Raw genomic sequence first — 27,656 nt, 5'->3', positions numbered from 1 at the left:
TAGCAGTACTCCAGTAGTTTACTCACACTGAACTCAAAGATGCACTAGTCCTCAACACCTAAGAGACATGCCAGTGAAAATCAGAAACAACTGATTTGTAAGATGAGAAATCGAGTTTATTTTCTAAAATAAAAAAAATTCTGAACACCTAAATATTGCAATAAATAAAGGTAGACACAACAGCCTCTTAAACGTCTAAAAGTCTCAGAGTCGACGTCATAAACATGCAAGTAGTTAAACATTTAACGTCAGCCAAAGATGAAGCACTTTAAAAGATAAAGCCCTGGACGACCCTTCGACTGCACTCGCAGAGGAACCGTGTGTGATATAAAGCAGAGCAGACGTGTGAGTCAACAGCATTACATATTATCCAGATACTAATGTTCCCTCCTCCTGTGGGCCATCATTTACACTTACTTTCTCTCTAAAGTACACTTATTAAATAAGGTTTTATGTTAGTTTATCATGTTCCACCACAACTAAACTAAATAGGCTGTTCTCTTAAAGGGTACTGTACCTTTAAGAGCTTTGAGATATGCAAATGCCCTCTGATATGATTGGCCAACATTTGCGCGTCAACACCGTTGTTAATTTGTGAATGATTAATTTAATCAGACAACCACTGGCTCATTAACATATGCACCGCCCACATTTACATTAACTTTAATTGATATGTAATATGTTAATGAGCTTGTGGTTTTGATGTCATAATCAGTAGGATTCGCTTTCTTACATGAACATGCAATTAGCTAAACTTTTTATTTTGACTGATTCATTAGATCTTGCTGAAATGAATCATTTGTTGGTGAATCAGTCTGATCATGTAGGAAGAACAAGATGAGCTCATGGTTTTGATATCATAATCATTAGGATTTCATTTCCATATATGGACTGGAGAAGTTTTGAGCTCTTAAAGCTACAGTACGTTTATTCTACTTGTTTGAAAGATCCTGAAAAATCATTTTACTTATGAAATGACCCCGTTTAAACTACAATGATCGTCGTTAGGTCATAGAAAAGCAAACCTAAACCCAAAGCAAACATGCAAATCCACTCCAGTCTAAATAATTAGTCATATATGAAGACATGATTTGGAGAGCTTTAGCTTTGATCTGGATCTGGCAGGGAAGAGTGTATGTGTGTATGTGTGTGTGTGTGTGTTGTGTGTGTGTGTGTGTGTGTGTGTACACTGGCCTGATGTAAATGGATCGATATCAAGATCAATAGGTCCCCGTCTCTGGACACAGATCTGGTTTATTCACCAGTCCAGTTCAGTCTGTGCGCATCTGATTCTGAAAGGAAGAAAACATCCCGTTCTCCCAGACTAAACGAGCCGGAGATCAACGTCCGAGACCAAATCAAACATTTCTGGATTTGATTCAATGAAATAAAACACATATAAAAAAAAACACTATGAAAAAAAAATCAGGTAAAACAGTAAATCTTTGACATTAAAATTAAAACTAATATCACTGAGAAATATTAGTTTTATTATAAATGTATTAATGTACCTTATAATTCTATATTTTTAGCTTTCATGTTAATTTTAGTTTAATTTTTAGAAATTGTATTGTAATTTCATCATTTTCTTCATTTTTTATAATCTTTTATATAAAGATTGCTATTAAGGTTGCTATTTATTTTTATTTCAGTTTTAGTTTTAATTTATTTCCTAGTAATATTTCTATTGCCTCAACTTAAACTTATTTTAGTTCATTGCCAAGGCAACATTTTGCCAAGTTTTTCAACTAATATGTTATTTTATTTCAGCTTTATATTAACAGAAATGATTTTATTAGTTTTAGTTTACGATAATAACCCTCACATTACAAAAAAAGTTAACATGACAACAGGATTTTTAAAACTGTATTTAAAAAACATTATATTAAAAAATAACATTTTTATTTAATCACAAAATATGAATGTTATAAACAGCATTTAAATACATTATTATTTTGTGAGTGCAACGCAAAAATGATGGGTTTTAATAACTTATTTACATAAAACGCACATATAAATACCCCCAGAGGGAAGCTGAGAAACATACATACTAAATTCATTAAAAAAAAATGATTTCGAGTCTGTGCACCTAACTTTAACAATGAATTATGCACAGCTTATAATAAATATTTCATACGCATATTTCACAACACCTCAGAGTGTTGAAACTTTGCAGGCATTTTCATGACCATAAATGAGAAATAGTCACACAATTTCAAGACAAAAATCCTAGGTTAACTAGTATTTCCAACAACTCAAAAATGTGTTGTTATACATAATATAAATCATAATATAAAGGTTAAAACCTGAAAAAATGTTTTTTTTTAAAGGAACATAATAATGATGAAATATTTCAGATTCTTGCTTCCATTGAAGCTCTTTGAGCTCAAATCACACTGGAGAACATGATCATCAAAAAACACTATTAAATGTGAAAAGAAACGCAAAAAAAGCAGCATTTTCCATCAGCAGCTTCAGAGTTTCGCTGTTCATGTCCGCTGACCTCACAACAAGGTCTTGAAAGGTTTGTGTCCCTCCAGACATGATTCATTTCTCAAAAACACAATGAACACATTAAGACCCCAACAATTAGATTCTCTCACCCTGCATTGAGAGCTTCCCCAGTCCGTATATATGATGCAAAGATGCCCTGGCTCATCCGATCCTCTCCCAGAAATCACATTACGCTTCCCAGAGCGGGAGAAATTAGATTTGATCCGCACTCCTCCGTCCACGCACTTCCTTCCCTCCCACTCTCCGGATCATCTCTCCGGGACCCGAAGACTCACCGGCCGGCAGCTTGAAGCAATTCTCCACCTCTTTTCTCTTCATCCGATGGCGTTGCAGAGATTGAATGTCCTCGCTCTCGTCTACAGCGGTTTAATTGCTCTGAGCTTTACTGAAAGTGGATCAAGATGACCATGATTCTGACAGCAGAGCTGAGGATCCACTTACACTCTGTGCATCGCTCTTATAAACCTGTGCAAGACATCCACCTTACAGTCGAAAAAATCTTGAGTTGGTATATTTTTTGGGTTATTTTTCCAGTGTTTGGGTAGTTCTTGTGTTACCCAGATCCTGGGTCAGACGTAACAACCCAGTGTTTGGGTAGTTTTTGTGTTACCCAGATTCTGGATCAGACGTAACAACCCAGTGTTTGAGTAGTTTTTGTGTTACCCAGCTCCTGGGTCAGACATAACAACCCAGTTTTTGGGTAGTTTTTGCGTAGTTTTTGGGTTACCCAGCTCCTGGGTCAGACGTAACAACCCAGTGTTTGGGTAGTTTTTGTGTTACCCAGCTCCTGGGTCAGATATAACGCAGTGTTTGTGTAGTTTTTGTGTTACCCAGATCCTGGGTCAGACGTAACAACCCAGTGTTTGGGTATTTTTTGTGTTACCCAGATCCTGGGTCAGACGTAACAACCCAGTGTTTGGGTAGTTTTTGTGTTACCCAGATCCTGGGTCAGACGTAGCAACCCAGTGTTTGGGTAGTTTTTGTGTTACCCAGATCCTGGGTCAGACGTAACAACCCAGTGTTTGGGTAGTTTTTGGGTTACCCAGATCCTGGGTCAGACGTAGCAACCCAGTGTTTGGGTAGTTTTTGTGTTACCCAGATCCTGGGTCAGACGTAACAACCCAGTGTTTGGGTAGTTTTTGTGTTACCCAGCTCCTGGGTCAGACGTAACAACCCAGTGTTTGGTTAGTTGGTTATAACGCACAGATAATATATATTACTTATTTACATTTATTTACAAAAAAAGAGCCAATTACAGTATCTACGATGTTGTTTTTTAATGTTCTTAATTTGATTTATTTTGTCAAAATTAATAATTTATCAGATATAATTAATAAATACATAAGCTATACTATATTTATATAAATAACTTTTGGAACCGTTTTATTCAACTGACGTCAACTTCATCTACAGCTACTCTGCTTGCGTTGAGAGAGTCTGTTTGGGGCGTGATTATGATCTGAAGGATTCCTACACTGCTGTCATTCATAAATCATAAATCAAAGCTAGATGTTCTGACAAAGCACTTGCATTACAGTAAAAGCAACGGCAGAAAAACACTTGAAGTAAGCGAGGATCCAGCGTCTCATGTTTCAGTGATTAGATTCACAATCATGGTGAACTTCTCTGCTAGCCGCTGGTTCCATGAGTGTTGCTGAAAATAAGCGGTAATAAGTAATAAGCGGTAACTAGCGAGAGCAGCTTCTCTGTTCTTCAACTCGCTGACGGATAGACAGATCGCAGTCACAACAGAGCCAGTGTGTTTCAGAGCTTTTGTTTGTGGATGTGACCAGGAGGGAATGTGTGTGTCTGTGTGTGTGTGTGTGTGTGTGTGTGTGTGTGTGTGTGTGTGTGTGTGTGTGTGTGTGTGTGTGTGTGTGTGTGTGTGTGTGTGTGTGTGTGTGTGTGTGTGTGTGTTTTCAGCACAGAGCAGTGGATGATGGATGTACGGAGTGAGTCTCTCACGTCACACAGACCTGGACTCAACTGTGAAACCAGAGTGTGTGTGTGTGTGTGTGTGTGTGAGAGAGAGATGGAAAAGCCATCGTGAGCCCTGATCGCTCGCTTCTGTTGTTTCTGCACTTCCTGCTCATGTCAAATATATAAAGTTTTCCGCTTGGGTTCAGCAACGAGAACCGGTTCATATCCAGAACTGCAGGAGGGCTGAGGAATACAGTTGCCATATAACAATAATGATTGCGCTTGTGATGAAAAAACTATACTATACTATAATCTGCTTTTTAGTGGCTCGTTAAACTCGCATCTCTCCACTGATGTTTTAATATAGCATCTGATTCAGTAGCAACTAATCAAAGTTTGATTTCATTTGAAATATTTAATTTTTTATAAAAAAATATGTAATATTTATAAAAAAATATATAATATATAAGAATATAATATATAAAATATTTAATATGAAATATTTCATAAAATTGTACACAAAATATCAAATATTTATAAAAAATTATATCTAAAATATTTAATAAGAAATATTTCATAATATTTTATGAAAAATAACATTTAATATGTATTTAAAAAATATCATAAAATATATATATAATAAATTATAATGTGACATTTTAATAATATTTTATAAAAATGAAAAATATTAAATATTTGAATTCTTGCATTTTGAATTTGCTTGGCCACAATGATTGTTTCTCTGACCAAAAACACTTTTTATTGCTGAAACTTAAGGCTGAAAAAAGTCTAATATTTAAAAAAAATCTAATATTGCCCAGCCCTACTCAGAACGGGTTCCTTTTAATTAAAAACGAACAAACATTAATATTCTTCTGATGACTAAAACATGCTGTTCTGTTTACACTAAAAAATAATATGTAAAATAATGAAACGGTGAATCCCGCAGCGCAAAAATAAACCATGTTTTATGTGAGTTTACAGTCTTAAGTGAGTAAAAGACTGGACTAAAACACACATCTAATAAACAGAAACATCGATCATGACGTCCTCGCTGAGCACAGTTCGCGATCAGTCTGGAGTCGTGAACTAAAAGATTCGCTCATGGAGTCATTAAAGTCCCCGTAAAGTCAAAATTAAGTATGTGTTCTGAGTTTGTCACACCACAGAAAAATGTGTTATTAGCCACCCAGCCAAATTTGAATGATAAAAAAAGCCGGCAAGTACATAAAATAAGCTATCAAAATCTTGAAAAAATGAGCAGTTTTCTCTGCTCTCAAACGCTGGGGGCGTGTCCGCTGGCTGCGCTGAAACCACGCCCACTCGCGGGAAAGCTGCACTCGACGGGACCCGCTACAGCCGAAATGGATGCTCCTAGCAGCTTATTAGGTTATTAGGTTATACCAAGCCATATTTGTTTGAGCCTCCAGAGCCTGAATCCGATTCAGAAGACATTGACCAAGGAAGTCAACATCGTCCCCCTCGCTCTGCAACAGAATGGTAAATTTTTTCTCTCCCTTTTATGCAAGTTAGCTAAGTTATATGTAAGTAAACGTTAACTAGCTTAACCTAACTTAGACAAATAAAGTTAGACAAGGCAACTTACACTCATTGGTGGGCACGCATTGCCGATGATGGCGCCAGTTGTCGGCGGGACGGGAGGATGAAGGCCGAGGCGAGAGATAGTCGGTGCGGCACCTTTCACCAGTAACAACGGATTATCTGTGAATCCCAGTTGTCTCCGACGAAAGTTTATAAAACTATCACGAGTAAAATGATCACTACAGAGGCGGGTTTGGCTGGTGATCCTCAGCTCTCCATCAAGGTGGCTCTTCACAAAATTAATCCACCTCTTCTTGATGTCGTCGTTTTTAGGAAATTTAAACAAGGACACCGATCTGTTTTGCAAATGATTGCATCCAAGTAGTACGCATTTCCGTGACGAAGGCATGGCTAGATAGCAAACTGTAGGCTGTAGTAACTGATAATAGTACTGACAGTAACTCGCAAATGAGCGCCAAACTGATGCGAATGTGCTCTATTTATATTGTTAGAGGGATCAGTATCAGTGCGTCATCGAGTAGGGGCGTGTCCAAGAGCTCCAGTGCGTCATCGAGCCCTGTTTTAGACCCGCCCAAAAAATCCGTGAAATTGCCAGGGTGAAAAACTGTTTAACGGTCTAACTCCACAATTCAGTACTTCACAGTTCACAGTCTTTGTAATATGTTTTAGCAATACATTTCTAACCTTTAGAATGTGTTTAGAATGTTTTGTTAAAATTGCCTTTACAGGGACTTTAAGGAATCAGAATCCAGTCTTCTCTCTGAATCCCGGAACCCAGCACCCATAATGCATCTGTGCTCTGATCTAATGGATTCAACACTCTGAGTGATTCACACACACTCTTACCGGCAGCTTTTAAAGCGCTTTGCTGAGAACGTCTCCCGAAACACTTCACGAGGAGCTGACGCTCCACAAACACCCCGGACGGATGATGGAGGGCTTTGAATTGCTTCCCTGTGTCCGGGTCGCTCCGCTGGGAAATCAGAGACGGAGAGGCCGTTAATCTCCCGCGTCACGTGTCAAAAGCCAGACGCGTTTAGTTTTCAGCGTGTGACACGTTGAAGAGATAATAACTCAAATCATCTGTGCTGCTTTTCATCCTCAGAGCTTCAGAGACATCAGAGAGGAGAGTTTGATTCCTTTCACATGCGCCGCCGGGAAACTGTAACGTTTATCTAAAGAAGAGTGTTTACATGATCGTTCATTAAGAATTCTCCACTTTTGAAAACTTCTTTCATGCTGATGAAATCAAGGCCAGGTGGGCGGGGCTGAATATTATCAATCATTCCGATGACAACCAATAATGTGAACCTAAATCCAGAGGACAGAAGATCACAGGGATTAAAAGGTGGACTCCTTTCACTGCAGACAATAACAAACCACCTTAGCAACACCCTGGCAACCACTCATAACACCCTGGCAACCACACACACACACACACACACACACACACAGAACACTGTTGCAACAGCCTAGCAACATCCTGGCAACCACACACACACAACACTGTTGCAACAGCCTAGCAACACCCTGGCAACCACACACACACACACACACAATACTGTTGCAACATCCTAGCAACACCCTGGCAACCACACACACAACACTGTTGCAACTGCCTAGCGACACCCTGGCAACCACACACAACACTGTTGCAACAGCCTAGCAACACCCTGGCAACCACACACAACAATGTTGAAACAACCTAGCAACACCCTGGCAACCACACACAACACTGTGTTGCAACAGCCTAGCAACACCCTGGCAACCACACACACCCACACACACAACACTGTTGCAACAGCCTAGCAAGCAACACCCTCGCAACCACACACAACACTGTTGCAACTGCCTAGCAACACCCTGGGCAGCCACACACAACACTGTTGCAACAGCCTAGCAACACCCTGGCAACCACACACAACAATGTTCAAACAGCCTAGCAACAACCTGGCAACCACACACAAAACCTTTGCAACAGCCTAGCAACACCCTGGCAACCACACACAACACCATTTCAACAGCATAGCAACACCCTGGCAACCACAAAGCAACATCCTAGAATCAATGTAGTGGGTTTTGCACAAATAAAACCCATATCTTCAGACTTGTGCACGGCTCTTTTCTCCAGCGGCCCCTTCAACAACACTGACACCTCTGTGCTCATTAATGCTTACCCACAATCCTCTGCTCTCATTGGCCACGCTCACTTCCTGTAATTATGAAGGCGGAAGGCGGAGGTCAAAGGTCAACTAATACAGCTCAGACTGCAGACAGAAGTGCAGCTGCTGAGCGAGAGCAAGCTCTTTTAGCACACAAATACACTGTTTTATATGGTATCTGATAACACACACATATACATACATACATAGCCTATATATATATATAAAAAATATATCTTACACACATATTTTTACAATATATACAGACACAGACATATTGTCATACAAATGGTTTTAATCGGTTTTGTTCGTGTCACTTACATTGTAAGTCTAATACGTTTTTTTACTTTTTACTTTTATTTAATACAAATTATAATAAAATAGGCCCGTAAGATTTACTGTAAAAATGCTGTGAAAATAAATATATAATATAATAATAAATTATAACAAAATAGGCCCATAAGATTTACTGTAATGTTGTGAAAATGATTATATAATAGAATTAATTAAATATAAACATAACAAAATAGCTACATAAAATGTACTGTAATGTTGTGAAAATTATTATGATTGATATGATATGATATGTGATATGCTATGATATGATATTATTTAATCTGATTAAACCTACAAACCTTTTTTTGTATATATATATATATATATATATATATATATATATATAAAACACCTTACCAACACCAAAGCAACACCCTGGCAACCACCCAGAACACTGTATCAAAATGCCAAGCGACACCCTGGCAACCACTCAGAACACTGTAGCAAAATGCCTAGCAACACCCTGGCAACCACCCAGAACTCTGTATCAAAATGCCGAGCAACACCCTGGCAACCACTCAGAGCACTGTAGCAAAACGCCTAGCAAAACCCTGGCAACCACCCAGAACATTGTAGCAAAACGCCTAGCAACCACCCAGAACACTGTACCAAAATTCTGAGCAACACCCTGGCAACCACTCAGAACACTGTAGCAAAACGCCTAGTAACACCCTGGCAACCACCCAGAACACTGTAGCAAAACCCCTAGCAACACCCTGGCAACCACCCAGAACACTGTAGCAAAACCCCTAGCAACACCCTGGCAACCACAAAGTCTTATCTGTTATTGCAGTTGAAAATTCCATGGAACAATTTGTGAAATAACCATGAGTAACGCCTATTTTTGAACTATTAGAGCACGTCCTGCTCCGTATATTTACATTATACCATGTTTTTTGTCATTCGTGTCCGGCTCACCGATGTCGTAGCGATCAGGCCTCGAGATTCACATCAAAACCCAGAGAATCATGTTGAATGAGGCAGCGCCTCTGAATCTGAAATGAACTCATTATTCGGACTGTAAACTCTGACCTCTGCAGCTCCAGGCTTGAAGTTCACCTCGGTGGAGGAATCTCACACGCCTCCGTTCTCCAGGAACATCAGAAGCTTGTTAAACTCTCCCAGAAGCCCCTGGGGTATGCAGATTCAGAGCGGGGGGACACGCACAACAGATCCTTTTACGCGCCGCTCGCACAAAGACACAGTGTTCGGCGTGTCAGCGCACAATAACCCAATCGTTGAGAATCGAAGCTGAAGGTGACGGTGTGTTTAGAGCCGAGAAACTCCAGAACACCTTAAACCACAGGAACAAACACACGTCACACACTCACCCCCAGTCTAAAGCTGATCATACTAAACACATTTATGACAAAATCAGCAGACAATATTCTGGTCATTTTGAGATGATCCGCATGGGTCAATAACTGCACCTGCTCCACTGACTGACAGACGGCGGACCAGTTCGACAAACTTTACAACAGAATTCGCAATAAATAATGCCTATTTTATAATGCCCAAATATTTATTTAGTGTTTTTGAGTATTATAAAAATGTATATATTTGTTGAGTTTTTTTTAAATATGTATTATAATATTTACTGTGTATTTTTAATAATTTATTAATATTTATTTACTATAAATATTGCAATAAAAATGAAAAATGACACACACATTTATATATTTATATATATATATATATATATATATATATATATATTAGTGCTGTCAAATTGATTAATCGTGATTAATCGCATCTAACAACATTTTTTGTTTATATAATAAATTGCATATATATATATATATACATAGACACATATATTACGGTATATAAACAACTTTTATGTTAGACGCAATTAATCTATTTGACATTACTAATATATATATGTGTGTGTGTGTGTGTGTGTAATTTAATTACATTTTATAGCAATATTAATATTTATAGTAAATATGAATAAATATTTAAAAAATGCAGTTATTTTTCTAATATCATTACATTATTAATACATACATTATATATATACAGTATACACATATACATGTACATTTATTCATATATATATATATATATATATATATATATAAAGTATTAATAATTGTACATGATAATTACTATTAATAATAATAATGTATAATAATTAATTATTTTAATATAATAATTTTTTAATTTTTATTTACAGTCATTTTTATAGTCATTTTGATATAGAAATCAGAATTGTTTTGCCCAGATTGTGCAGCCCTACAAAACACCTTTTTTTTTTATCGCATTTTTTTTTTTCATCTGAGCAGCTGTGCAGCCCTACAGTCCGGGTTTATATTGCGATAAATACCAGCTTTATATTTCCCACCCTGCTCTCTTGATACTGGAATCAGCCATCAAACCCAGTGCTGATCAAACACAAGAGCTAAAGTGCATCTGTGTTCGTCGGCGTGACGTAACATCTACGTCCCGATGAAGATCCGCGGCGAACAGCGTTATGGCAAGTTCACACACCGTATTTCTTTGCCGCAGTGAAATATAAGCAGTAAAACAGCACCGGCCCACTGGGTTTAATTCAAACAAGCCTCGGGCCGCCAAAGCCAGACCACACAGACAAAACCAGCACTTTCCCACACGCAGGCTTTTAGAAATCCCACCCAAAACACACATCAGGCCCTGTAATGGCTTTCTCTCATTACGCCGCAGTGTAAATGACTCCTGTAGCCGCTGACACTCAATAACGCTGACACACTCCCAAAGAACACACTCATCCGACACACGATACTCACGATATCACAACACACTGCCGGCCCGCTACGACTGAAGAGATCCGATGCGATCCGATGGACAAATCTGTGTGCTTTACTTCATCATCTGCTACACAGATGTCATAAAAGTCATATTACAGCTATTATAGGTATTATAGATCTCTTTTTATTAGTGTAAAACAGTATAAAAGTACAAACTGCATATATTCAGTAGGGAAACTAGTACTTTATTCCCAGCACAAGCCCTGTGCTTTATCTGAGGTCTGGCTCATGGGAAAATCAGCCTCCAAAATCACACAGCGCTCATTAACGTTCAGATGACGTGTGTAAAACGAGTATAAACTTTCCTTTAAAGATGAAGTGTGTCTTTATTCAATGGTAAAATACTTTCTCACATCCCTAATAACACTTGACTTGAGACTCGACCAATGATGTGAGTTTGGGGGCGGGTCTATCTGTGTGAATGGCCAATGGCAGACGAGGGGGCGTGATTAGGGAAACTGTTTGGAAACAGTCATTCTTCCAATTCAATTTGATGACACGAATAGAGCAGAAATCACACACTTCAGCTTTTAAAACGCGGTCAAATCGACACTTTCACTGTGAACAGACCCTTTAGATGTATTTAAGACAATCACAATTATTTCAGTCAAATGCAAAACAAACACACATTCAATACTGGAGGAATAAAAAAACCTGCCGTCTTACCTCAGTCTGATGAATAAAGTTCCTTATGCATTTGTGATGTTCAGATCTGATCTCTCAACACCTACAGGGACAGAATGTTTCGTAAGACCTTGATGAAGCTCAATAAATCATATCCCTTGAAGGAGTTATGCAATATCATTTAATATGATAACCGGTTATACACCTTCAGGAATCATTCCTGATCAAACTGTAATTTTGTGCATCAACACGTCAGGAAATCTTCCAATAATAACCTGAACAATGTTTGATTTCATTATTATTCATCATTTGCATAAAAAATCTACATCTAAACCAGCCTAATACAAAGGATATCATAGACATAAATCGCCTTCAGTTAAACCTCTTGCTCGAATGATTTTCGTCCATCACAACAGACACATTTCCTATTTCTCGACCTAGTTCCACTAAAACTCCAGTGCTGACAGCTTGAGAGAGATTCTGACTGCTTCAGATCAGTGAGATTCAGCGCGCGAGATTTACGAAAAAACGCCGAAACTTTCGTAAATACGAGCACGAGCGCGAATTTGACAAACACACACGAACAACCGCGAGTATTTTAGTACAAATCTGCGCGTGCCTAACAGATGAACGGTGACTTCATCGATATATACGGCGGATTAAACATTCAAAGTCTCAGTGGATGTGTCAGATTGGCGTTTAAACACTCACCTTCATTCACGAGCCTCTAAAGTCCGTCAGAAAGCTTCATCGGCGCGTGTCCGCGGAACATAAACATTCAGCGAAGAAATACTCGCTGCCGTTTGTTCTGAGATTGAACGGACTCCTTTTGCCCAACTCAAGGAGGAAAGCTGGTTTTCTTTCCTTCAGTCTCCGTGTGTGTGTGTGTGTGTGTGTGAGGCGCAGAGGCTCCAACCACCGACGCCTCAGAGAAATACACCTCAATGCCTCCTCATCCTGATTCACCTCACAGAAACCAGCAAATAATACACCACCATATAACCCTTCATAAAATATGCTCTGAACCTCAAATTAATAACAGAAATACACATTTATCAACCAGATCTGGTCGATGCAAGACGTAAAAAGTGTTCAAAAGTTTTAACAAAAAGAAAAGTACGGCTTTGAACTGGTGGTGGCGCTATAGAGTATGTCGTAGATGCTTCAAAGTTGGTCGGATTGCTATTCAGGACCAACTCTATCTCTGTACCAAATTTCATCATTTTCCTATGTATGGTTGATGCCAAAGACTCCCATTCGGGAATAATATTAATAATAATTATACAGCACCTTCAGTGATTGGCTCCTAAATACGCCATCATATAACAACACTATACTAAAAATATAAAATAAAAACCCTAAACTCACTCTTCACCTCACTAATGGGCAGAAGTACATTTTTATAATCCAAAAATGTATAAAACATTAATCTGCTAAACCAATAGGTGAATCGGAAACATTTTCATTTAGAGAAGCAAAATGATAAAATTGCACCTAAAATATGATTACCCCGTCATATGACCTAAAATAATATAATGAAATATAAAAATTTGCACCATTTTCCATCTCTAAATCTCAAACTAACGACGGAAAACACCTGGAATTTAGGAATTTACATGAAAACATATAATTAATACTGTATATAACATCTATTTTCATATAACCCTAAAAATAAATATTCAGAATATTTAAGGTAGCCCATATCAACACAATATTCCTGCTCTTCACATCAAACTGATGGTTTAAAAATATCAAAAGAAAGGCTACCTGACATTACAACCTGAAACTACAAAAATCAAATATATAAAACACAATTTAGTCACAAAATTGAAATGAAATCATATCAATATATAAAAATACACCTTTATGACTAACATATCAAACATTGACTTGATATTTATATATGAAAGCTTTGGCTTTTGTGCTGCTCTGCAGATCTGACCCTTCACGTGTACCCTTCAGGACTCATTCAAACCCATATGCGACTGCATGAGCTTCTGCTTCACTGCCGACATCAGACCGCACAATCCCGGAGTCGCTTTATTTACACTCTCCTGTGAGACTTAAACTTCATGTGGTGCAGAATATCCCAAAAAAGTCCTGTTCACTACGGAAACTCGTTTCAGTCACGAAAAAAAAAAATGTTAAAGATAATTGCAATTTTTAATCTCACAATTCTGACTTTTTATTCGCAATTGCGAGTTTATAAATCACAATTCTGACTTTTTCTCGCAATTCTGTTTTTTCTCACAATTGGGAGTTTTTCTCACAATTGAATTTTCCTCGCAAATCTGATATTTTTTCCTCCCAATTCTGACTTTTTCCCTCCCAATTCTGACTTTTCTCCTTTTCCTCGCAAATCGGACTTTTTTCCTCGCAAATCTGACTTTTTTCCTCACAAATCTGACTTTTTCCTCACAAATCGGACTTTTTTCCTCCCAATTCTGACTTTTTCCTTGGAAATCTGACTTCTCACAATTCTGACTTTTTCCTCGCAATTCTGACTTTTTTCCTCACAAATCTGACTTTTTTCCTCACAAATCGGACTTTTTCCTCACAAATCGGACTTTTCTCCTCCCAATTCTGACTTTTTCCTTGGAAATCTGACTTCTCACAATTCTGACTTTTTCCTCGCAATTCTGACTTTTTCCTTGGAAATCTGACTTCTCACAATTCTGACTTTTTCCTCGCAATTCTGACTTTTTCCTCACAAATCTGACTTTTTCCTCACAAATCGGACTTTTTCCTTGGAAATCTGACTTCTCACAATTCTGACTTTTTCCTCGCAATTCTGACTTTTTCCTCGCAATTCTGACTTTTTCCTCACAAATCGGACTTTTTTCCTCCCAATTCTGACTTTTTCCTTGGAAATCTGACTTCTCACAATTCTGACTTTTTCCTCGCAATTCTGACTTTTTCCTCACAAATCTGACTTTTTTCCTCGCAAATCGGACTTTTTTCCTCTCAAATCTGACTTTTTTCCTCCCAAATCGGACTTTTTCCTCACAAATCGGACTTTTTTCCTCACAAATCGGACTTTTTTCCTCCCAATTCTGACTTTTTCCTTGGAAATCGGACTTCTCACAAATCTGACTTTTTTCCTCGCAAATCTGACTTTTTTCCTCACAATTCTGACTTTTTTCCTCACAAATCTGACTTTTTCCTCACAAATCGGACTTTTTTCCTCCCAATTCTGACTTTTTCCTTGGAAATCTGACTTCTCACAATTCTGACTTTTTCCTCGCAATTCTGACTTTTTTCCTCCCAAATCGGACTTTTCTCCTCCCAATTCTGACTTTTTCCTTGGAAATCTGACTTCTCACAATTCTGACTTTTTCCTCGCAATTCTGACTTTTTCCTCACAAATCTGACTTTTTTCCTCCCAATTCTGACTTTTTCCTTGGAAATCTGACTTCTCACAATTCTGACTTTTTCCTCGCAAATCTGACTTTTTTCCTCACAAATCGGACTTTTTCCTCACAAATCGGACTTTTTTCCTCCCAATTCTGACTTTTTCCTTGGAAATCTGACTTCTCACAATTCTGACTTTTTCCTCGCAATTCTGACTTTTTCCTCACAAATCTGACTTTTTTCCTCCCAATTCTGACTTTTTCCTTGGAAATCTGACTTCTCACAATTCTGACTTTTTCCTCGCAATTCTGACTTTTTCCTCACAAATCTGACTTTTTTCCTCACAAATCGGACTTTTCTCCTCCCAATTCTGACTTTTTCCTTGGAAATCTGACTTTTCTCACAAATCTGACTTTTTTTCCTCACAAATCTGACTTTTTTCCTCACAAATCGGACTTTTTCCTCACAAATCTGACTTTTTTCCTCTCAAATCTGACTTTTGTCCTCCCAAATCGGACTTTTCTCCTCCCAATTCTGACTTTTTCCTCACAAATCGGACTTTTTTCCTCACAAATCGGACTTTTTTTCCTCACAAATCGGACTTTTTTCCTCCCAATTCTGACTTTTTCCTTGGAAATCTGACTTTTTTCCTCGCAAATCTGACTTTTTTCCTCACAAATCTGACTTTTTTCCTCACAAATCTGACTTTTTCCTCACAAATCGGACTTTTTTCCTCCCAATTCTGACTTTTTCCTTGGAAATCTGACTTCTCACAATTCTGACTTTTTCCTCGCAATTCTGACTTTTTTCCTCCCAAATCGGACTTTTCTCCTCCCAATTCTGACTTTTTCCTTGGAAATCTGACTTTTTTTCCTCACAAATCTGACTTTTCTCCTCCCAATTCTGACTTTTTCCTTGGAAATCTGACTTTTTTTCCTCACAAATCTGACTTTTTTCCTCCCAATTCTGACTTTTTCCTTGGAACTATTTTTAGAACTATATCTTTATCGTTATAGTTATTCTCCTCAGTGCGAACGGGCATAAATGACATAATTCACAAGTCTTTTCACTCAAGTTCATGTAATGGATTTGAGTTTCTCTTTTTTTTTGGTCAAAAGTTAGTAGACATCAACATCATGTCCAAAAGGTTTTTGTTAATGCCGTTTTTAAACATGCATAGCAATCTTCTGGCAAATTCAGTCATTACCGGAAGGAGGAGAGCGTTTGCTGAGATCCATTTCACAGTGACTGAACATAATCTGCTCTGAAACGGGAGCACAGGACGTGTGGTGGCGGTGGTGGGATGGTTCGGGATCTGGGAAACCAAAGGATCCCGCAAACGACACTCATTATTAAGGCATTTATTTTAGTGATGTCAATGTCAATGTGTTCTGAGGCTCAATGTGTTCTGTTATTTTAGGTCTTATTTAATATTTTGAAACAGCTTTTATTTTTTATAGTTTCATTTTCATGTTATTCATTTTTTTCTTTCTTTTTTTAATATTGCTATTTAGGTTTCTTTTATCTTTATTTCAGTTTTATTTATCTCCAGTTAATAATTTTAGTGCTTAAAATGAATCAATCACACTGCGAGACTTTGATAAGAACAGTGTTTTATTATTCATCCCGCCTCATAATAATGCATTACAGGAAACTACAACATCAAGAATGAGAATAAAGATGCAATTGAACCACCAACCCATATTAGCTTAAAAACAAGAGCTAAAGATTATAAATGAAATATGTTTCTCTATATTAATCATAATTTGAGCACAAATAAAGTTTTAATCAAGGCACTTAGACGATCAGATATCCCACAAACCGTACACAGACAGATGGAGCACAGAAATAACACATAAAACATTAAATATCACCGTTCTGTGCCGTAAAATATGTGCAGAGCCCCTGGAAAGCCCCAGAAATCATCATCGCCCCTGCCTCAATAAATATACCTGCATAAATAGAGCCGTGTGTGTGTGTGGAACTGCAGCGGAGACGAGAACACACACGCTTTACACTGAGCCACCAGTGCTTTCATGTGAGAAGCTGAACTAATATATCATCAGAGTCACAGAACTGCTCTTTACACACCTGTGGGACTTCTGTAATGCTGGAACAACACATGATACTCACACAAACACATCCACAATGCAACACTGAAGCTGAAATACTGCCGTTAACACAGATCTGATCAAGCTTCATGATGATCTCCAAAACATCTGAAAAAATCATTCTTATTTAGTGCAAATATATAAACATTCTTAAATCAAGATGCATTTACTGGAGAAGCAATTAAGCCTTGCTTTCAAAAAAGTTCAAAGTTTATAATTAAGAGCTATTTTAAGGCATGAAGAAATATTTTTCAAAGAAAAAACGTTTAAATGTGCCAATGGAGTCAGAAAAATCATCTCGTTTTCCCTGTGAATTGAGCTGATTTTTCTGACTTTGTTTTGAATGTTTTAAGCACAAACTCACTTTTGATGCATTTTTCATAAAACGAGACCTTAGTCATTTTACTTCTCAATGTACAAGCAAATGTATCTTAAATTTATGAATGTTTAGATATTTGAACCTTGAAAACAAGACGAAAATACTTTTTTTTTTTTTTTTTGCAGTGTACATTATTTAAATCAATATTCTATAAACTCTGCTGTAAATGTGCCTCTTTCTGACGCTTTTTTACTTTTTTGTTGTTGTTGAGGAAAATCAAGGCAAATATATCTCTTAGCAAATACATTCACATACTAAAATAAATCTGGTGCTTGTAAAAGATGACGTTCAGCCTTGACTTCACTCCAGCGTTCAGCACGAGCGCTCAGAACTGGACCGTGTGAGCGTGTTTCTTGCATAAGGGCTTGTCTTTCTTGGAGAAGAAGGTCTGACCCTCTAGACTCGTGCTGCACACCTACAGGACGAGAGAGAGAGAGAGAGAGAGAGAGAGAGAGAGAGAGAGAGAGAGAGAGAGAGAGAGAGAGAGAGAGAGAGAGAGAGAGAGAGAGAGAGAGAGAGAGAGAGAGATCAGGACCCAAAAGCCGTCACACATCACTAGATCTACTGAAAGAGTACAAAGATTTATAAAATAGTATTTTCACCAACATTTGTGTTTGTAACCGGGACATTTTAATATCCAATCAAAGCAGTAAGAGAGATCAGATAATTGCATTCTTGAGTAAATTCACAAGTCAACACCATTTTCTGCTTAAAACTGCAGTGAACCAAAGACAGTCTCAAAAACACGGTGTGAAATCGCTGGTGTTTCTGACGTCACAAACGACCTTGTAACCAATCAGATCAACGAGTGATCGTCAACCAGTGGATCTCTGAGCTGAGTGAGTGAGTGGAGGCGGGGCTCATTTGCATATTCATAGAACCACGCATACTAAATGAGGCAATGGTGTCGAGTTACATTCAAGATATTTTAAGGCATGAAGACATTTTTTTCAAGGAAAAACCATTTAAATATGTAATTTTGGTGATCAAAGATGAGTTTTAAGGGATACAGTGATTGACTACAGGGAGACTTTAAGTAAGAGATTATTTATTGTCAACAAAAGTTCATGTAAAACAATCCTAAAAGCAGCTCCAAATAAAGCAGAAACATCGTGTGGTGTGTGAAAACTGTTTTCTGAATGTTGCAGAAATGCACTTTGTGATATTATTCACACAATATATCATTCACTCAGTCACAGATGAGCTCATCTGAATAATATTCAGACTCCAGGTCCATTTTATCAGCTCAAAACACTGAAGAATCATGTTGATACTTTATAAGTTTTCTGAATTTCACACTTGATAAGTCCTTTGTGAAAAAAATTTAATTGTTTTTTTTGTAGCTATTATAAGGCATGAAGAGACATTTTTCAAAGAAAAAAAAAAAACGTTTAAATGTGTCATTTATGTCAGAACAAATATTTGCCAATGGAGTCAGAGAAATCCCCTTGTTTATCTTGAGTTGAGTTGTCTGACGCACTGGCAGAAAACTACACTTAATATCTCAACTCATTGTGCTTCTCCATGTTTAGATAATCCTGAAGGAATGAAGCTTTACAGGGAAAGACTCGCGGAGGTCAGAATAGACGGAACGAGGAGAGGAGAAGTGGACGGACGTCACTTGTGATGAACCGGCTGCTAACAAACTGATATACACACACACACACACACACAGGTGAAACTCGAAAGATTAGAATATCCTGCAAAAGTTCATTTGTTTCAGTAATTCAACTTAAAAGGTGAAACTAATATATTATATAGACTCATTACATGCAAAGTGAGATATTTCAAGCCTTTATTTGTTATAATGTTGATGATTATGGTTCACAGCTTATGAAAACCCCAAATTCAAAATTAGAATATCGTGAAAAGGTTTTCATATCTGTGAGCCATAATCATCAACATTATAACAAATAAAGGCTTGAAATATCTCACTTTGCATGTAATGAGTCTATATAATATATTAGTTTCACCTTTTAAGTTGAATTACTGAAATAAATGAGATTTTGCACCATATTCTAATTTTTCGAGTTTCACCTGTGTATAAGCTGTGATGTAGTTAATCTGGTTTATATTTTGGCTAGCAGAAGTTCTGAATGGCCGGTAACTTCATTTTGTAGCCAAATTGGCTGGTGAGTGAAAGAGTTAATTTCAAACCCTGTTTTAGAAGTGTGTATTCCTGGTGTTTCTGCGCACACACACACACACACGTACCGCACACACGAAGCAGGTGTCGTGCCAGGTGAACCCCAGCGCATCCAGGAACTTGTCACCGGCTTCGATGGGAAAGTCGCATCCGTGACAGCCGGTGCCGAAGAGGGTGTAGTAATCTAAAGCAGTCAGAAAACAGAACCATCAGTCATCGCTCGCCTGTGGACGTCTACAGGACGACACCTCAAGCACACTCTATATCAGTAAACTCAAGTACACACTATATCAGTAAACACACAAGTACACAATTTCAGTTCGTATTAAATGTAAAAAGTACTGATCGATGAAGAAATTTAGTTTAGTTTAGTTTTATTTACAGTTTGACATGGCAGGATATTGTAGAACAAAACCCTGAGATGTATCAAACATACATACTCAAAAACAACCTTATGTACCTAAACAAACAAAACAGGTTAACGGTGGGGTTTATGGGTAACGGAGGGGTTTATGGGTAACGGGAGGGGTTTATGGGTAACGGAGGGGTTTATGGGTGACGGGAGGGGTTCATGGGTAACGGAGGGGTTTATGGGTGACGGGAGGGGTTCATGGGTAACGGAGGGGTTCATGAGTAACGGAGGGGTTCATGGGTAACGGAGGGGTTTATGGGTAACGGAGGGGTTCATGGGTAACGGAGGGGTTTATGGGTGACGGGAGGGGTTCATGGGTGACGGAGGGGTTTATGGGTGACGGTGGGGTTTATGGGAAACGGAGGGGTTTATGGGTAACGGAGGGGTTCATGGGTACCGGAGGGGTTTATGGGTAACGGGAGGGGTTTATGGGTAACGGAGGGGTTCATGGGTACCGGAGGGGTTTATGGGTAACGGGAGGGGTTCATGGGTAACGGAGGGGTTCATGGGTAACGGAGGGGTTTATGGGTGACGGGAGGGGTTTATGGGTGACGGAGGGGTTTATGGGTGACGGTGGGGTTTATGGGAAACGGAGGGGTTTATGGGTAACGGAGGGGTTCATGGGTACCGGAGGGGTTTATGGGTAACGGGAGGGGTTTATGGGTAACGGAGGGGTTTATGGGTAACGGAGGGGTTTATGGGTAACGGAGGGGTTTATGGGTGACGGTGGGGTTTATGGGAAACGGAGGGGTTTATGGGTAACGGAGGGGTTCATGGGTACCGGAGGGGTTTATGGGTAACGGGAGGGGTTTATGGGTAACGGAGGGGTTTATGGGTAACGGAGGGGTTTATGGGTAACGGAGGGGTTTATGGGTGACGGTGGGGTTTATGGGAAACGGAGGGGTTTATGGGTAACGGAGGGGTTCATGGGTACCGGAGGGGTTCATGGGTAACGGAGGGGTTTATGGGTGACGGGTGGGGTTTATGGGTAACGGAGGGGTTCATGGGTAACGGAGGGGTTTATGGGAAACGGAGGGGTTCATGGGTGACGGGAGGGGTTTATGGGTGACGGGAGGGGTTTATGGGAAACGGAGGGGTTCATGGGTAACGGAGGGGTTTATGGGAAACGGAGGGGTTCATGGGTGACGGGAGGGGTTTATGGGTGACGGGAGGGGTTTATGGGTAACGGAGGGGTTTATGGGTAACGGTGGGGTTTATGGGTAATGGGAGGGGTTCATGGGTGACGGAGGGGTTTATGGGTAACGGAGGGGTTTATGGGTGACGGAGGGGTTTATGGGTAACGGAGGGGTTTATGGGTAACGGAGGGGTTTATGGGTAACGGAGGGGTTTATGGGTAACGGAGGGGTTTATGGGTAACGGAGGGGTTTATGGGTAACGGAGGGGTTTATGGGTAACGGAGGGGTTTATGGGTGACGGGAGGGGTTCATGGGTAACGGAGGGGTTTATGGGTAACGGAGGGGTTCATGGGTAACGGAGGGGTTAATGGGTACCGGAGGGGTTTATGGGTAACGGGAGGGGTTCATGGGTGACGGGAGGGGTTAATGGGTGACGGGAGGGGTTTATGGGTAACGGAGGGGTTTATGGGTAACGGAGGGGTTTATGGGTAACGGAGGGGTTCATGGGTAACGGAGGGGTTTATGGGTGACGGGAGGGGTTCATGGGTAACGGAGGGGTTCATGAGTAACGGAGGGGTTCATGGGTAACGGAGGGGTTTATGGGTAACGGAGGGGTTCATGGGTAACGGAGGGGTTTATGGGTGACGGGAGGGGTTTATGGGTGACGGAGGGGTTTATGGGTGACGGTGGGGTTTATGGGAAACGGAGGGGTTTATGGGTAACGGAGGGGTTCATGGGTACCGGAGGGGTTTATGGGTAACGGGAGGGGTTTATGGGTAACGGAGGGGTTCATGGGTACCGGAGGGGTTTATGGGTAACGGGAGGGGTTCATGGGTAACGGAGGGGTTCATGGGTAACGGAGGGGTTTATGGGTGACGGGAGGGGTTTATGGGTGACGGAGGGGTTTATGGGTGACGGTGGGGTTTATGGGAAACGGAGGGGTTTATGGGTAACGGAGGGGTTCATGGGTACCGGAGGGGTTTATGGGTAACGGGAGGGGTTTATGGGTAACGGAGGGGTTTATGGGTAACGGAGGGGTTTATGGGTAACGGAGGGGTTTATGGGTGACGGTGGGGTTTATGGGAAACGGAGGGGTTTATGGGTAACGGAGGGGTTCATGGGTACCGGAGGGGTTTATGGGTAACGGGAGGGGTTTATGGGTAACGGAGGGGTTTATGGGTAACGGAGGGGTTTATGGGTAACGGAGGGGTTTATGGGTGACGGTGGGGTTTATGGGAAACGGAGGGGTTTATGGGTAACGGAGGGGTTCATGGGTACCGGAGGGGTTCATGGGTAACGGAGGGGTTTATGGGTGACGGGTGGGGTTTATGGGTAACGGAGGGGTTCATGGGTAACGGAGGGGTTTATGGGAAACGGAGGGGTTCATGGGTGACGGGAGGGGTTTATGGGTGACGGGAGGGGTTTATGGGAAACGGAGGGGTTCATGGGTAACGGAGGGGTTTATGGGAAACGGAGGGGTTCATGGGTGACGGGAGGGGTTTATGGGTGACGGGAGGGGTTTATGGGTAACGGAGGGGTTTATGGGTAACGGTGGGGTTTATGGGTAATGGGAGGGGTTCATGGGTAACGGAGGGGTTTATGGGTAACGGAGGGGTTTATGGGTGACGGAGGGGTTTATGGGTAACGGAGGGGTTTATGGGTAACGGAGGGGTTTATGGGTAACGGAGGGGTTTATGGGTAACGGAGGGGTTTATGGGTAACGGAGGGGTTTATGGGTAACGGAGGGGTTTATGGGTAACGGAGGGGTTTATGGGTGACGGGAGGGGTTCATGGGTAACGGAGGGGTTTATGGGTAACGGAGGGGTTCATGGGTAACGGAGGGGTTAATGGGTACCGGAGGGGTTCATGGGTAACGAGGGGTTTATGGGTAACGGAGGGGTTTATGGGAAACGGAGGGGTTTATGGGTAACGGAGGGGTTCATGGGTACCGGAGGGGTTCATGGGTAACGGAGGGGTTTATGGGTGACGGGTGGGGTTTATGGGTGACGGAGGGGTTCATGGGTAACGGAGGGGTTCATGGGTAACGGAGGGGTTTATGGGTGACGGGTGGGGTTTATGGGTGACGGAGGGGTTCATGGGTAACGGAGGGGTTCATGGGTAACGGAGGGGTTTATGGGAAACGGAGGGGTTCATGGGTGACGGGAGGGGTTTATGGGTGACGGGAGGGGTTTATGGGAAACGGAGGGGTTTATGGGAAACGGAGGGGTTCATGGGTGACGGGAGGGGTTTATGGGTGACGGGAGGGGTTTATGGGAAACGGAGGGGTTTATGGGTAACGGAGGGGTTTATGGGAAACGGAGGGGTTCATGGGTGACGGGAGGGGTTTATGGGTAACGGTGGGGTTTATGGGTAACGGTGGGGTTTATGGGTAACGGAGGGGTTTATGGGTGACGGGAGGGGTTTATGGGTAACGGAGGGGTTTATGGGTAACGGAGGGGTTTATGGGTAACGGAGGGGTTTATGGGTAACGGAGGGGTTTATGGGTAACGGAGGGGTTTATGGGTAACGGAGGGGTTTATGGGTGACGGGAGGGGTTCATGGGTAACGGAGGGGTTTATGGGTAACGGAGGGGTTCATGGGTAACGGAGGGGTTAATGGGTACCGGAGGGGTTCATGGGTAACGAGGGGTTTATGGGTGACGGGAGGGGTTTATGGGTAACGGAGGGGTTTATGGGTAACGGAGGGGTTTATGGGTAACGGAGGGGTTTATGGGTGACGGTGGGGTTTATGGGAAACGGAGGGGTTTATGGGTAACGGAGGGGTTCATGGGTACCGGAGGGGTTCATGGGTAACGGAGGGGTTTATGGGTGACGGGTGGGGTTTATGGGTGACGGAGGGGTTCATGGGTAACGGAGGGGTTCATGGGTAACGGAGGGGTTTATGGGTGACGGGTGGGGTTTATGGGTGACGGAGGGGTTCATGGGTAACGGAGGGGTTCATGGGTAACGGAGGGGTTTATGGGAAACGGAGGGGTTCATGGGTGACGGGAGGGGTTTATGGGTGACGGGAGGGGTTTATGGGAAACGGAGGGGTTTATGGGAAACGGAGGGGTTCATGGGTGACGGGAGGGGTTTATGGGTGACGGGAGGGGTTTATGGGAAACGGAGGGGTTTATGGGTAACGGAGGGGTTTATGGGAAACGGAGGGGTTCATGGGTGACGGGAGGGGTTTATGGGTAACGGTGGGGTTTATGGGTAACGGTGGGGTTTATGGGTAACGGAGGGGTTTATGGGAAACGGAGGGGTTTATGGGTGACGGGAGGGGTTTATGGGAAACGGAGGGGTTCATGGGTAACGGAGGGGTTCATGGGTGACGGGAGGGGTTTATGGGTGACGGTGGGGTTTATGGGAAACGGAGGGGTTCATGGGTGACGGGAGGGGTTTATGGGTGACGGGAGAGGTTTATGGGAAACGGAGGGGTTTATGGGAAACGGAGGGGTTCATGGGTGACGGGAGGGGTTTATGGGTGACGGGAGGGGTTTATGGGACACGGAGGGGTTTATGGGTAACGGAGGGGTTTATGGGAAACGGAGGGGTTCATGGGTGACGGGAGGGGTTTATGGGTGACGGGAGGGGTTTATGGGAAACGGAGGGGTTTATGGGAAACGGAGGGGTTCATGGGTGACGGGAGGGGTTTATGGGTGACGGGAGGGGTTTATGGGAAACGGAGGGGTTTATGGGTAACGGAGGGGTTTATGGGTGACGGGAGGGGTTTATGGGTGACGGAGGGGTTTATGGGTAACGGAGGGGGTTCATGGGTAACGGAGGGGTTTATGGGTAACGGAGGGGTTCATGGGTAACGGAGGGGTTTATGGGTAACGGTGGGGTTTATGGGAAACGGTGGGGTTTATGGGAAACGGAGGGGTTCATGGGTAACGGAGGGGTTCATGGGTAACGGTGGGGTTTATGGGTAACGGTGGGGTTTATGGGTAACGGAGGGGTTTATGGGTAACGGTGGGGTTTATGGGAAACGGTGGGGTTTATGGGTGACGGAGGGGTTCATGGGTAACGGAGGGGTTCATGGGTAACGGTGGGGTTTATGGGTAACGGGAGGGGTTTATGGGTAACGGAGGGGTTCATGGGTAACGGAGGGGTTTATGGGTAACGGTGGGGTTTATGGGAAACGGTGGGGTTTATGGGTGACGGAGGGGTTCATGGGTAACGGAGGGGTTCATGGGTAACGGAGGGGTTTATGGGTACCGGAGGGGTTCATGGGTAACGGAGGGGTTTATGGGTGACGGGAGGGGTTTATGGGTAACGGAGGGGTTTATGGGTAACGGAGGGGTTTATGGGTAACGGAGGGGTTCATGGGTAACGGAGGGGTTAATGGGTACCGGAGGGGTTCATGGGTAACGAGGGGTTTATGGGTGACGGGAGGGGTTTATGGGTGACGGAGGGGTTTATGGGTGACGGGAGGGGTTTATGGGTGACGGAGGGGCTCATGGGTAACGGAGGGGTTTATGGGTAACGGTGGGGTTTATGGGTAATGGGAGGGGTTCATGGGTAACGGAGGGGTTCATGGGTAACGGAGGGGTTTATGGGTAACGGAGGGGTTTATGGGTAACGGGTGGGGTTTATGGGTAACGGGAGGGGTTTATGGGTAACGGAGGGGTTTATGGGTAACGGAGGGGTTCATGGGTAACGGAGGGGTTCATGGGTACCGGAGGGGTTCATGGGTAACGGAGGGGTTCATGGGTAACGGGTGGGGTTCATGGGTAACGGGAGGGGTTCATGGGTAACGGAGGGGTTCATGGGTAACGGGTGGGGTTCATGGGTAACGGAGGGGTTTATGGGTAACGGGTGGGGTTTATGGGTAACGGAGGGGTTCATGGGTAACGGAGGGGTTTATGGGTAACGGAGGGGTTTATGGGTAACGGGTGGGGTTTATGGGTAACGGGTGGGGTTCATGGGTAACGGGTGGGGTTTATGGGTAAATGGGTAACGGAGGGGTTTATCCGTAACGGTGGGGTTTATGGGTAACGGTGGGGTTTATGGGTAATGGGAGGGGTTTATGGGTAACGGCAGAGCCCGTCTAACGGAGAGCCTCGGCACTTCCTATTAGCCCCATTGTGTATCATCTTGGTTGCAGTTCCATTAGAATTCCACTGGAGGTGATCGCGGGCGAGTGCAGAATGAATGGGAGTCTATGGAGCTAAACGGCTAAATGTATCTCTTTCTCCTGCTTGTCGTTGAATCAACATCGATTTTATTGTTGATTCCGCAAGTTCAATATAGATTATAGGCCAAAAGTCGAATGAACGAGTACTTATGTCCTTTCGATTTCTTACAGGTTAGGCCGTTGTTGGCCGGAACACACTAGCATTCTGCTTTTATGTGACGTCATCACATTTTTGAATGGATTTTTAAAACAGATAATTGAACTTAAAAATGCAATTTTCAGCTGAGTGTATTATCTTAGCCCTCCCTTTTGAATGCAACTTTCAAATTACTTGACAAAAAATTACATCCTAAGAAAAGTGGATTTCTGGGGGTGAAACCCCATAGACTCCCATTCATTCTGCACTCGCCCGCGAGCGCCCCCGCATGGACAGAGACGTGTTACTGCAGCCAGTCCAGAAACCGGAAGTAACCAGACAGTGCCAATTCTCTTCAATTAGACATTCTCTGGTAACGGTGGGGTTTATGGGTAACGGGAGGGGTTTATGGGTAACGGGAGGGGTTTATGGGTAACGGGAGGGGTTTATGGGTAACGGGAGGGGTTCATGGGTAACGGGAGGGGTTTATGGGTAACGGGAGGGGTTCATGGGTAACGGGTGGGGTTTATGGGTAACAGGTGGGTTTATGGGAAACGGAGGGGTTTATGGGTAACGGTGGGGTTTATGGGTAACGGAGGGGTTCATGGGTAATGGGTGGGTTTATGGGTAACGGAGGGGTTTATGGGAAACAGGGTTTATGGGTAATGGTGGGGTTTATGGGTAACGGGAGGGGTTCATGGGTAACGGGTGGGGTTTATGGGAAACGGAGGGGTTTATGGGTAACGGTGGGGTTTATGGGAAACGGTGGGGTTTATGGGTAACGGAGGGGTTTATGGGTAACGGAGGGGTTTATGGGTAACGGAGGGGTTTATGGGTAACGGAGGGGTTTATGGGTAACGGTGGGGTTTATGGGAAACGGTGGGGTTTATGGGAAACGGAGGGGTTTATGGGAAACGGTGGGGTTTATGGGTAACGGAGGG

At 42.2% G+C, this 27,656-nt stretch overlaps 1 protein-coding gene and 1 long non-coding RNA gene across 3 annotated transcripts in view; both read right to left on the bottom strand.

Moving 5' to 3' along the window:
* LOC130094896 (uncharacterized) overlaps window positions 1–12,815 on the bottom strand; it is a 92,856-nt gene extending 80,041 nt beyond the window's left edge. Inside the window, exons 1-2 of the long non-coding RNA XR_008808019.1 lie at window positions 12,617–12,815; window positions 11,948–12,008 (exon numbers count right to left, since the gene is read on the bottom strand). This is a non-coding gene — a long non-coding RNA (uncharacterized LOC130094896). The remainder of the gene's footprint in view (window positions 1–11,947; window positions 12,009–12,616) is intronic.
* A 5,138-nt stretch (window positions 12,816–17,953) lies between these two features.
* Window positions 17,954–27,656, bottom strand: part of pdlim5b (PDZ and LIM domain 5b) — a 109,243-nt gene continuing 99,540 nt past the window's right edge. For both annotated transcript variants that reach the window (XM_056261421.1, XM_056261422.1), the window contains 2 exons: window positions 19,961–20,076; window positions 17,954–18,161 (listed from right to left, as the gene is read on the bottom strand). In XM_056261421.1, the coding sequence (XP_056117396.1) occupies window positions 18,072–18,161; window positions 19,961–20,076 (206 nt within the window). In that variant the 3' untranslated portion in view covers window positions 17,954–18,071. The remainder of the gene's footprint in view (window positions 18,162–19,960; window positions 20,077–27,656) is intronic.

Source organism: Rhinichthys klamathensis, unplaced genomic scaffold (genome assembly GCF_029890125.1).
Source record: "Rhinichthys klamathensis goyatoka isolate OS25496 unplaced genomic scaffold, OSU_Roscu_1.1 h1tg000182l_1, whole genome shotgun sequence".
Classification (NCBI taxonomy): domain Eukaryota; kingdom Metazoa; phylum Chordata; class Actinopteri; order Cypriniformes; family Leuciscidae; genus Rhinichthys; species Rhinichthys klamathensis.
This window is presented reverse-complemented; position numbering and strand designations above follow the sequence as displayed.